General features: G+C 34.7%; 2 protein-coding genes across 6 annotated transcripts in view; both read left to right on the top strand.

The window, feature by feature from the left end:
* Positions 1–1,696, top strand: part of LOC104770166 (CCR4-NOT transcription complex subunit 11-like) — a 5,713-nt gene extending 4,017 nt beyond the window's left edge. For 2 of the 5 annotated variants that reach the window (XM_019241640.1, XM_019241638.1), the window contains exons 8-13: positions 37–123; positions 502–573; positions 666–739; positions 826–970; positions 1,206–1,290; positions 1,468–1,696. In XM_019241640.1, coding sequence (XP_019097185.1) covers positions 37–123; positions 502–573; positions 666–739; positions 826–970; positions 1,206–1,290; positions 1,468–1,565 — 561 coding nt within the window. In that variant the 3' untranslated portion in view covers positions 1,566–1,696. Of the gene's footprint in view, positions 1–36; positions 124–501; positions 574–665; positions 740–825; positions 971–1,205; positions 1,291–1,467 lie in introns of those variants that run through there. The other 3 variants (XM_019241639.1, XR_002036854.1, XR_002036853.1) reach the window with 3 other exon arrangements.
* Positions 2,237–9,965, top strand: LOC104770165 (protein PIR). The gene is made up of 31 exons (XM_010494540.2): positions 2,237–2,424; positions 2,511–2,582; positions 2,845–2,917; positions 3,007–3,071; positions 3,248–3,325; positions 3,635–3,754; positions 3,843–3,913; positions 4,011–4,103; positions 4,288–4,357; positions 4,490–4,554; positions 4,702–4,897; positions 5,009–5,160; positions 5,264–5,357; positions 5,447–5,656; positions 5,726–5,937; positions 6,047–6,191; positions 6,278–6,446; positions 6,538–6,614; positions 6,715–6,885; positions 6,997–7,073; positions 7,168–7,270; positions 7,404–7,523; positions 7,613–7,756; positions 7,836–7,979; positions 8,113–8,256; positions 8,353–8,440; positions 8,527–8,654; positions 8,742–8,946; positions 9,040–9,212; positions 9,302–9,508; positions 9,590–9,965. Exons 2-31 carry the CDS (start codon positions 2,529–2,531, stop codon positions 9,788–9,790), a joined length of 3,849 nt encoding a protein of 1,282 aa, XP_010492842.1. The 5' UTR covers positions 2,237–2,424; positions 2,511–2,528; the 3' UTR covers positions 9,791–9,965.

Below are 11,739 nucleotides of genomic sequence, written 5' to 3'. Positions count from 1 at the left end.
CCTGATAACAAGCATGAGCTTGTTTGGGATGATAAAATGTGTGCTGATACTAGCAGAGGTGCAACAGTTAGAGACTTGCTTGTGAAGGGTTTAAAGATGACACTTTCTCCTTCGGAGCAAGAGGTATATTATTGCTTGTTAATTCATGATATGCGCATAAAGTCATACAAGTATTGAACATTTTATTGCTTATCTTGCTAAAACACTTATAAGTGAGCTAACATAGCAATGGGACAGTAACTGCATATGCATACGTTTTAAAGGCAGCCATTTTATGGCAGACATACTCTAGGATTGAGAGAGAAGTCATGCTATCATTTTTTTCCTTTCTCACTGGATTTAATGATCTAGGATATTAAGAAGGAACTGACTGCAGTAAGAGTTTATGGAAATAATTATGCAATATAAATAGTGATTGTGATGATTTAATTGATCAGCTTTACTTGTATTGATCCATTTTATCTTTTGACAAATAACAAGTGTAATTTATTTACTGGCCAGGACATCACTACAGAATTGACAAATGACCCAAAGCTTGTCTTTAATTGTGGAATAACTGCGCGGAAGCTGCCGGTATGTGATTTCATTTTCTTGCAGGTGCTTTTTTTTTTTCTTTTCTTTCTTATCGTCTCGCCTTTCATGTAATCTAGTTTCTTATTTTTCAGCAATTAGTAGAGCACAATCCTCAAATAGCAGTTGAGATTCTCACCAAGTTGGAGAACAACAAAGAGATTCTTGAGTAAGTCATCCACCTTATCGGTTCCACCATTTAATTTGTATCAAAATTATAACTTTTAAAGTGGAAATCTGAGAATGCTTCTGCAGCGATTTTTTGGCAGCTCTAGTAAATATGGACATGAGCCTGCACTCAATGGAAGTTGTGAATAGGCTCACAACTGCAGTTGAACTTCCCAAGGAATTTATACGGTCGTACATCACTAATTGCATATCGTCTTGTGAGAACGCCAAGGTATTAAAACAAAGCTTTCTTTTGTTCCATTAGGTTTTTAAATAAAAGAGAGCTTTCTATGCATAGCTATAACGCCATCCTATAGTTATGTGTGAAAAACTTGTGATGGTGCTCTGCATTATGTGCTTTTGTGTATATGATTCTCTGGATTTGTTGATTTACAGTGTGCACATATTTTTTTTTCTGTATAGCTGCTTTGTTAATGGTATAGTGATATATTGTTTTCGATCTGTAGCAGCAAGACAAATACATGCAGAATAGGCTTGTACGGCTTGTTTGCGTCTTCTTGCAAAGCTTAATTCGTAACAAGATCATCAACGGTATGCATTCTCTGTTTCTGACTGATGATTGCTGTCAAATTTGGTATTTTACTTTGCTAATAACAACAGCACAAAGAAAGATCAATAGATACAATCACAGAGGAATCTGTAGTCTATCATTTATGTTTTACAGTTGGGTAATATATGTTTTTTTTTTTCTTGGGGTAAATGTAACAGTGAAGGATCTATTCATAGAAGTTCAAGCTTTCTGCATTGAGTTTTCTCGGGTTCGAGAAGCAGCTGGTCTCTTCAGGCTTTTGAAAACATTGGAATGAATCAATTTACTATTTCTTCTTCTTCTTCTTCGCATCATCTTTATCTCCATTATAATTTTAATTCTCAATTTATGTAGCTAAAGAAAGTACGTTTTTTGGAATCCAATCCAAGACAGTTATCGCTTTTTAGAGTTTTTATATCTCAATATATATGTTTCTGAAAACAAAAGATCTCTGGTTAGATTATAGACGGCATGTCCTTGAGTGACTCCTTTCCAGTCCCTAGGCTGTTAAAAACAGTTAACCATGAACGGTTTAAACCGATATAATACCAACTGCTGGTTCTGATCCGAAGTTGTTGTTTGATTTTTTTTTTTTTAACACCCTCGAAGTTGTTGTTTGATTTCTACCTACGAAGTGACTTTTTATGTTATGTTCAGTGTACTGTATATGTTAATGTTTGTTACATACAGTACATGCATGTATTACTATAAAGAAATGGTTTTGAGTTTGAGAGTATAAAGAATGATTGGCCTGGCCTGTCATCAAGTTTGCTTCATAGAAAAGACACAAATGTTATGCTTCGTCTCAAAGCTTTAAACTTAAATTTTGGAAAACCAGACTCTGTTTAGTAAAAATATAAATAATTGAACAAAATACTACAGTATGTATTAAAATAATAAAAATCTTAGAAAGGTGGAAAATACAAATTACAAACGAGGACCCAAAAAGAAAAAATTAAAATTTGGTTAGAGGAAAAAAAAATGAAAGCTTCAAACATTGCGAAATTTTTGGTAGAGACAGAGTAATAGCAAAAATTCTCGATCTGGGTCCATAAAGGAATCAGAGAACAAAAGCCGAATTAATTGGGTTGAAGTAGAGAAAGCAGCTCCCTTCTCCTCTCCATTGTCGTTGTTGGGTAAGAAACGCAAAGTTTGAAAGCTTTCTCCTTTAGTCGCCCAAAATGTTGCTATAATTGCTTCTTCTTCTTCTGATCTTTTTCAGGTGAGTCAATAGAAGACAATGGCGGTTCCTGTAGAGGAAGCAATCGCAGCTCTTTCCACATTCTCCTTAGAGGTAACTCCGATGTTCTAGTTTTTGGTTTAAATTTAGAAAACTTTGACTACAATTTCTCGTTCTGGGGTTCAATTTCAGAAGATTTTGACTAGAAATGAGAGGGCTTGTTGATAAATTATTTTAGTGTCTCGCCTATTTGTATCTGCGGATCTTTTGCCTTGTTAGCTGTAAAACAAATAGGTTTCAATGATAATGTATCTTCTTGAAAAATTTGAAGTCACTGTAGCGAATTTTCTTGAAGCATTTTGAATTTTGTTAATAGGATGAGCAACCAGAAGTCCAAGGACCGGCTGTGATGGTTTCAGCTGAAAGAGCAGCTACTGATAGTCCCATTGGTATGCTTCTTCTTTACTTCTCTTTATCACTCTTTTACCATAAAAAGCCAATTAAACAAGATTGTTTTTTTTTTTGCTTAACTATGTAGAGTATAGTGATGTTGCAGCGTACCGGTTGTCTCTCTCAGAAGACACAAAAGCTCTTAACCAGCTGGTATATGATTCTTCTTCATTTTGCTTCATCTTATAAAGGCTGACTAAATTACGATTTTGATTAAGTTATATTTTTGTTTTTGGTTTTTTTTTATGGGTTATGTTCATGTTAATCTGTTCTTAGCGGGTGTGAATATCCGAATGTTTCAAGCAAGTTTTCGACCAATTTTGATGCAGAATACACTTATTCAAGAAGGAAAAGAGATGGCGTCAATTCTATACACATATAGAAGTTGTGTTAAAGCACTACCTCAGGTCCTCGCAACTGTACCCCATTGCTTGTCTACTTTTAGACATTTTATTTGATAGATAGTAACTTTGAGAATTATGCTATTTATAGTTCATTCATGGTATTTGAAACGTCGTAGCAACTATGTAAGAATATCTTGTGAACTACAAAGTATATGCAAAAAGAAAAGCAAGAACAACTAATTTCTCTGTATAAATAATACCGAATGATAGAACTTACTAAAATAAGATCCAATATGGTACCTGCTGCTGGGTCTTCTTGTGTATATCTCTTCCATAATATACACAACTCTCTTATTAATAATATACATGCAGCTTCCCGAGTCTATGAAGCATAGTCAAGCGGATTTGTATCTAGAAACATATCAGGTTTTGGACTTAGAAATGAGTCGTTTACGCGAAATTCAGAGATGGCAATCTTCGGCCTCAGCTAAAGTGCGGTGTATACCTTTCCTCGTCCAACTCGTTTTGTTTAAATTCCTGTATCATAAATAATGTGCGTATATGCTCTATATCTGTGCAGTTAGCTGCTGACATGCAGCGGTTTTCCAGACCTGAACGACGCATTAATGGCCCCACAGTCACACATCTTTGGTGGGTTCTCATTTTTTTTCTTTGATGTTTTGTATAGATCCTCCGATGATTAACGCTCCTCGATAATAGAATTTAACTATGATTTTACTTAATATAGGTCGATGCTAAAGTTGCTTGACGTCTTGGTTCAGCTTGATCATCTTAAAAATGCTAAAGCTAGCATTCCTAATGATTTTTCTTGGTATAAGAGGTGAAAGATATAATACATTTATCTTTTCTTTCTATTTTTTCTACCAGTAGAACACTTCAGTGTAGGTAGATCTATGGTTGGTACTAATCATTTCAGCTGTTAAAAGCTTTTTTTAAGAGTTGAATTAGTTTCCTAGAAGTTTTCCTTTTAGCTTCTGTTCTGAAGATAGTTTCACTCTTTTCAGAACATTCACTCAAGTCAGTGCGCAGTGGCAAGATACAGATACAATGAGAGAAGAGTTAGATGACTTACAGGTGTTTGCATGGCTTGTATTTGCAATCATTTCTTAATGAAAATGTTGCCACGATGGGCTATTTTGTTGTAAATGAAATGAAAATGAAAATGTTGTATTGTTGTAAATGAAAATGTGAGTTCTTTATATGCAGATTTTCCTGAGTACACGATGGGCTATTTTACTGAACCTTCATGTTGAGATGTTCCGTGTAAACAAGTATCCTTTTTTCCAGACATGTATCACCTTCGTGTGGCTGTTTAAGACATTATTATGGGTTTCTCTATTTGAGATGCACATGCTGCCCAAGTCCCTTGTGCTATTTGACTATATTTCAAGCTTTTGGATTCCTTAAAGTGATATCAGTGTGGAAGATATTCTCCAAGTTCTCATAGTCTTCATCGTGGAGTCTCTGGAGTTGGATTTTGCACTACTTTTTCCTGAGCGTTATATTCTTCTTCGAGTTTTACCGGTTCTTGTTGTCTTAGCAACTCCATCTGAGAAAGATACCGAGGCTTTGTACAAGAGGGTAAAACTGAACAGATTAATAAACATTTTCAAGGTATGAAAATTCATCTTATACCTGTTTAAGTTTTGTATTCATAGCCAATATACCTCAAAGCCTTTTTCCAACTGCTAATTGACATATTTGTTGTGTTCTTATGGTTATCAGAATGATCCTGTCATTCCTGCGTTTCCAGATCTCCATCTTTCTCCTGCTGCAATTTTAAAAGAATTGTCGGTATACTTTCAAAAGTTTTCATCACAGACTCGCCTTCTGACTCTTCCAGCACCTCATGAGCTCCCTCCACGTGAAGCGCTAGAATATCCTTTAATATTTTCACTGTTACGTGCCTATTTAAGTATTATCTGGATTATTGTAAACTGTACACATGCTGTGAAAATTGCAAGCCTTAACATATTTTACATATCAGAGACACTATCTGATAGTCAATCACATTGGAGCGCTTCGCGCTGAGCACGATGATTTCACAATCCGATTTGCGTCATCCATGAATCAGGTTCTCAGGCTATTTCTATCCCCGCAGCATCAATTTTCGTGTTCTTGTCTAGAGTCTCTAGAATGTTGTTCTCACTTGCTTTCATGCAGTTATTGCTGTTGAAGTCAAACGATGGAGCATATACTGAATGGTGCAGAGAGGTCAAAGGAAATATGTACGATATGGTTGTTGAAGGCTTCCAACTGTTAAGTAGATGGACAGCGCGCATTTGGGAGCAATGTGCTTGGAAAATTTCTCGCCCATGTAGGGATGCAGGAGAGACTCCGGAAGCCTCCGGATCATATTCTGATTACGAGAAGGTAATGCTTGTGAAAATTTTCTGAAAAGTTTATCTCTTATGGTAACAAGTTTTTGATTCTTTTTAATAGGTGGTGAGGTATAATTATACTGCAGAAGAAAGGAAAGCCTTGGTCGAACTTGTTGGCTATATAAAGAGTGTAGGATCGATGCTGCAGCGCTGTGACACATTAGTTGCAGATGCTTTATGGGAGACAATACATGCCGAAGTTCAGGATTTTGTACAGAACACATTAGCTACAATGTTGCGTACCACCTTCCGAAAGAAGAAAGATCTCTCAAGGTGAATTAGTTTTCCTTTATTTTCTTTCTATTTCAAGTCACATCCCCTTAAACTTAAGCTTTCCATATTGTTAAGTGTTAACTGTATCATATGTATGATTGCATTTCAGGATTCTTTCTGATATGCGGACACTCTCAGCTGATTGGATGGCAAATACCAGGCCCGAACATGAGATTCCATCTTCACAACATGGAAGTGATGAAAGCAGAGCGAATTTCTTTTATCCGAGGCCAGTTGCCCCAACAGCAGCACAGGTTTGGGTCCATTTCATATATTTTTAAGGTACAACAACAGATGGTTAGACCCTGTACTTGAACTTCTTGCTGTTTTGTTCTTTTAGGTGCATTGCTTACAGTTTTTGATATATGAGGTTGTCTCTGGTGGAAATCTGAGGAGGCCAGGGGGATTCTTTGGAAATAATGGCTCTGAGATTCCTGTTAATGACTTGAAGCAATTAGAAACTTTCTTTTACAAGCTCAGCTTTTTCTTGCACATATTAGATTACTCGGGTAACCCACATGCTTAATGTCTTTTTGGTTAGTTTATTGAGCCATATCAATAGCTTTGTGACTCTTCAGCTTCAATTTATGATGACTGCAGCAAGTATTGGCATTCTGACTGATCTGGGGTTCTTGTGGTTTAGAGAATTTTACCTGGAGTCTTCACGTGTTATTCAGGTATGCGGCAATACGAAAAGGTTATAACTATATTTTGCCATTTTGTTTTCACATCAGCCCTGACTTGTTCTTACAAATAGTTATACGTTCACTACTGCAGTTCCCGATCGAGTGTTCACTACCATGGATGCTGATAGACTACATTCTGGAATCCCAGAATTCAGGCCTTCTTGAGAGTGTTCTGCTGCCTTTTGACATTTATAATGACTCAGCTCAACAAGCTCTGGTTGTTCTGAGGCAGAGATTCCTCTATGATGAAATTGAAGCTGAGGTAACTAGAGTTCAATTCCGATCTCAACAGCGATAAACCTATAGGTCTTCTTGAATGAAAAGGTTCCTTGAACAAAATTATCGTTTCTTGTATTCTGTCTTCTTTTTGTAGGTGGACCATGGTTTTGATATATTTGTTTCAAGGCTCTCGGAGTCTATATTCACATATTACAAGAGTTGGTCAGCGAGGTACCTAAATACATGGTTTTTGATATTTTCAATCTCTTCACTGTTAACTAGTGAGGAGCTAACCCCTTTTATCATCAATTGTTGAGTTCAACAGTGAGCTTCTTGATCCATCGTTTCTCTTTGCGTTGGACAATGGTGAAAAGTTCTCCATCCAGCCTGTGAGGTTTACTGCGTTATTTAAAATGACAAAAGTAAAGGTAAATAATTAAATATATAGCTCCATTGTTATGACCTAACAGAGATTAAATTATGTTTCAAGCAGTGGTTCTAATTATGTGTGGCCTGGCATGGTTATACAATCTTCTTACTGAATTCTATTGTGACATGCAGATACTTGGTAGAACAATTAATTTAAGAAGTTTGATCGCTCAGAGGATGAATAAAATCTTTAGAGAGAACCTCGAGTTTCTTTTTGACCGTTTTGAGTCCCAGGACCTATGTGCTGTAGTGGTAAGTTTGATTTTCTTTTTCATTTTCTAGATTCTGTATGTATTACTTCTTTTGCAATATACAAAAGTGGATGCTCTCTTCAATTGCAGGAATTGGAGAAGCTGATAGATATCCTAAAGCACTCGCATGAATTGCTTTCACAAGATATTTCCATAGATCCTTTCAGCCTCATGTTGAATGAAATGCAAGAAAACATTTCTCTTGTCTCATTTTCAAGTCGACTTGCTACACAGGTCAGCCATACAAATTATTAGTCCTGAATCTAATTTTTCCCACCTTTTCTCAATCTCTGATTTTTTTTTTGTCTTCTAGATCTGGTCGGAGATGCAGAGTGATTTCCTACCAAACTTCATTCTTTGCAATACCACACAGCGATTTGTCCGTTCATCGAAAGTTCCTCCTACTCAGAAACCATCAGTGCCTTCTGCTAAGCCTAGTTTCTATTGTGGCACTCAAGTAAGGAGCAATATGTTATACCATTTTTTCTTTTAATTTGTTCAGAAACAATCTTATAGACCCTTGTGGTTACCTCCAGTGTCTTTGGTCTCATTTTATATTTTTGTTGACATGCTTATTTTTTCTCTGGTAGGACTTAAATGCAGCTCATCAAAGTTTTGCACGATTGCATAGTGGATTTTTTGGGATACCACATTTATTTTCCATAGTTAAACTTCTTGGATCCAGATCATTGCCTTGGCTAATAAGAGCTTTGCTGGACCATATATCAAATAAGGTATATTTGCACTTTTTGTACCATTTATTCCTTTTGTCGAGGTACTAATTATACAAAGGAACCAGCTAAAATAGTTCTTTTGTCTTAAACTTTCAGATAACAACACTTGAGCCAATGATCTCTGGATTGCAAGAAGCAATGCCCAAGTCTATTGGTTTGCTTTCTTTTGATGGTGGTGTTACAGGTTAATGCCCAGTTGCAGTATTCTTGATGTGTTTTGATTTTCTGTGATGTTTTATTTACTGTTGCCTTTCGGTGTTTCATTTGAAGGTTGTATGAAGCTTATACGAGAGCAACTAAACTGGGGCAGTAAGTCAGAACTCAAGTCAGAAGTTCTACGAGGAATAAAGGAAATTGGAAGTGTTATATATACAATGGGACTTCTCGATATCGTATTGGTCAGTCCTATCTGACAGATTGTAAAGATTTAAAGCCAAAAATTCTTGTGATTTAGTCTAACAAATGTATATATACTATATTTACAGAGAGAGATAGACACAAAGCGTTTCATGCAAACAGCTCCATGGTTGGGATTAATCCCGGGTGCTGAAGGACAGATAGTTAATGCTCAAGACGGTGAAAGCCCTCTTGTCAATCTCTTAAAGTCAGCAACTTCTGCAGTTGTCTCAAGTCCCGGTTGTCTGAATCCAGCAGCGTTCTACACTATGTCCAAACAGGCAGAAGCTGCAGGTTAATTAAGAGTTGTAGTCAATCACCAGTTTCTTCTTTACTCTTTTTCTGTGACAGAATTTTAATCTTTTTGGTCTTATATTATATGTGCAGATCTTTTGTATAAGGCGAACATGAACGGTGGAAGCGTTCTTGAATACACACTTGCATTCACCAGTGCGTCACTCGACAAATATTGTAGCAAATGGAGTGCTCCTCCAAAGACGGGCTTCATTGATATCACAACTTCAAAGGATTTTTACCGTATATACGGTGGTCTGCAGATTGTAAGCCATTTAAAAACATCGTTTTTTTTAACAGCCACAACATTCATCTCTCTTCTCAATTTCTTATATAAAGTTTGCGATGGACTCAGGGATATCTGGAGGAGGTAACAGCTCCACAGTCAGCTCAACATGAAGTGCTTGGTGACTCGATAGCTTGGGGTGGTTGCACCATTATATACTTGCTCGGCCAGCAACTTCACTTTGAGTTGTTTGATTTCTCGTACCAAGTACTCAATGTCTCTGAGGTTGAAACTGTCTCTGCTTCACATACTCATAGGCATCCTCAGATCCATCAGGTAGATTTTCCTTTTCCCAGTCTCTCATGTGTTGAATCCTCTCATTCTCTCATCTGAAACATCTTTTTATGTGTACGAAAGGGATGGGAAGGTTTGTTGGAAGGGATGAAGAAAGCTCGGAGGCTGAATAATCACGTCTTCTCCATGCTTAAAGCTCGTTGTCCCCTAGAAGACAAAACGGCTTGTGCTATCAAACAGAGTGGCGCGCCGCTCCCACGTGTCAGGTTTGAGAATACTGTATCTGCTTTCGAGACTCTACCTCAGAAAGGCACCGTTGGCTGATGCCATGTGTTTGTGTAGTAGAACCAGAGTGTTATTATCTTTTGTTTTTCTCATAATGACGATGTTTGCACCTTTCTTTCCGAACAAAGTAACCTGGGAAAACGTTTGTGTGTATCAGGGGAGTTTTTTGTTTGTTTGTTTGTTACTAAAGATAAACTCATACGGAGATCCAACCTTCCAAGGTTAGTTATTAATAATAATGATCAAATTGACTATCAAATTGGGTATGACAGTGACAAACAAAGTCTTTACAGCTACGAATAATATATTTCAACCTTCTCAGTTCTCATACAATACAATTGATAATGGCACTCAAGACAAAAAGAATCATCTCTTCCAACTTGTGTACTAGGGGTTTTCTTCCAAGTTAGGTAGAAATATATTAAACGATTAAATTAAAATCTCATTTGTTAAAGAAATGTATCGGAACAAAAATTAGATAATGGACTAAAACACAAATTATGATTATGTAGTTGTCTTCATCTATCTATATATACATTTTTGGAAACATTTAGCAAATAAGTACTAGGGTTGGAATCTATTTACAAGCATATAGCATTAATTATTAATTTATTTTTCATTTAATTTATTAATATTAAATTTCAATTTTTGGAAACAAGATTTCTCATCCTAATAAAATTTCCAAAATAATAAGAACCACTCATTTTAACATTAAATATTAAGTTTATAATAAATTTAATTATATAAAGATTTCAATTTTACAAAAAAATATTTTCTCCATAGAAATAGTTTTCTAAACAAATTATATACACACATCTTGGTTCTATTTTAACAATGTGGAATTCATGTCAATCCCAACAAATAACTGTTAACAACTTTTATTTGCATTTCACAACAAAACTATATATACTAAATTTAATTGATTCTTTATATATAAAACATACAAAACTACAATACAAAATTATCCTGTACATATATCTAAACAATTTAAAATAATAAAAATACTACTATCTGTAAATAAATAAATAAAAACACAGCATATTCCTTCAATAAATCATTACTTATCTAATTGTATGTTATACACTTATACAATAATATAAAAAAATAAACCTCAAACAAAATACTTTTTAATTTCTATACTAACTAATATATCTATATTTGTAAAGTTGTACATTTTTTAAAATACAAATTAAACATTAGTTATATATAGTTAATCTATAAAATAAATTATATCTTTTTATGAAAAATAGTCTTGCGGTGTATCGCAGGTGAATATCTAGTTTTATATCAAACTAAACAATATCTCACTCGCGTAAGTTTGAAATTAATATAACAAAATATAATTATATACTTTTAAAAGAATTTAGTAACTTATTGAATAAATTGATTATTTAATAGTTTATATTCCATAAATATTCTTTTAAATAAGTATCTTTCAAAACGTGTACAAAATTTTTAGAATGAAGTTTTATTATATGCACTCTCTCTCAAACTCACTTTACAACGACACAAGAATCAATCATCCTAAACCATTATCGATATCCATAGATTCATCATTTAAACCACATTTCATACGCCATCACAACCAACCTAAACAGAATGATTAATGCAAATACGATTCCACTCCACATGGCAAAGGCAGAGTCGATGAAGAAGTTAGACCTGCATGTACACTGATAACCTCATCCAACAACAACAATGCAATAATCAAATATTAATATCTCTTATTATTTATTCTATTTTTAATTGTAATTAATAATTTTATTAGACTGCTAGAAATACTATGGAGGTGAAAAAAATAACATAAACACAAATAAATAATTGCAAGTAATTAAAATTTAGTGCCTTAAAATATGGATATGATTATAAATATGAGAGTCACAAAATATTTGATAGAATATGTAAGTTAATAAAAGATGTGAAAAATTCATAAAAATAAATTTATTGTTAATAAAGAACTGGTTTTTTTGGTTTGAATATAAAAATTT

The sequence above is a fragment of the Camelina sativa genome, chromosome 20 (genome assembly GCF_000633955.1).
Source record: "Camelina sativa cultivar DH55 chromosome 20, Cs, whole genome shotgun sequence".
In the NCBI taxonomy this organism is placed as follows: Eukaryota; Viridiplantae; Streptophyta; class Magnoliopsida; order Brassicales; family Brassicaceae; genus Camelina; species Camelina sativa.
This window is presented reverse-complemented; position numbering and strand designations above follow the sequence as displayed.

Excerpts from the sequence above, each read along its gene's own strand:
- LOC104770165 (XM_010494540.2), top strand. The coding sequence starts at position 2,529 with ATGGCGGTTCCTGTAGAGGAAGCAATCGCAGCTCTTTCCACATTCTCC. Across the intron at positions 5,161-5,263 it reads CCTCCACGTGAAGCGCTAGA|ATATCAGAGACACTATCTGA; the intron begins ATATCCTTTAAT and ends AACATATTTTAC. Across the intron at positions 8,655-8,741 it reads GACTTCTCGATATCGTATTG|AGAGAGATAGACACAAAGCG; the intron begins GTCAGTCCTATC and ends CTATATTTACAG.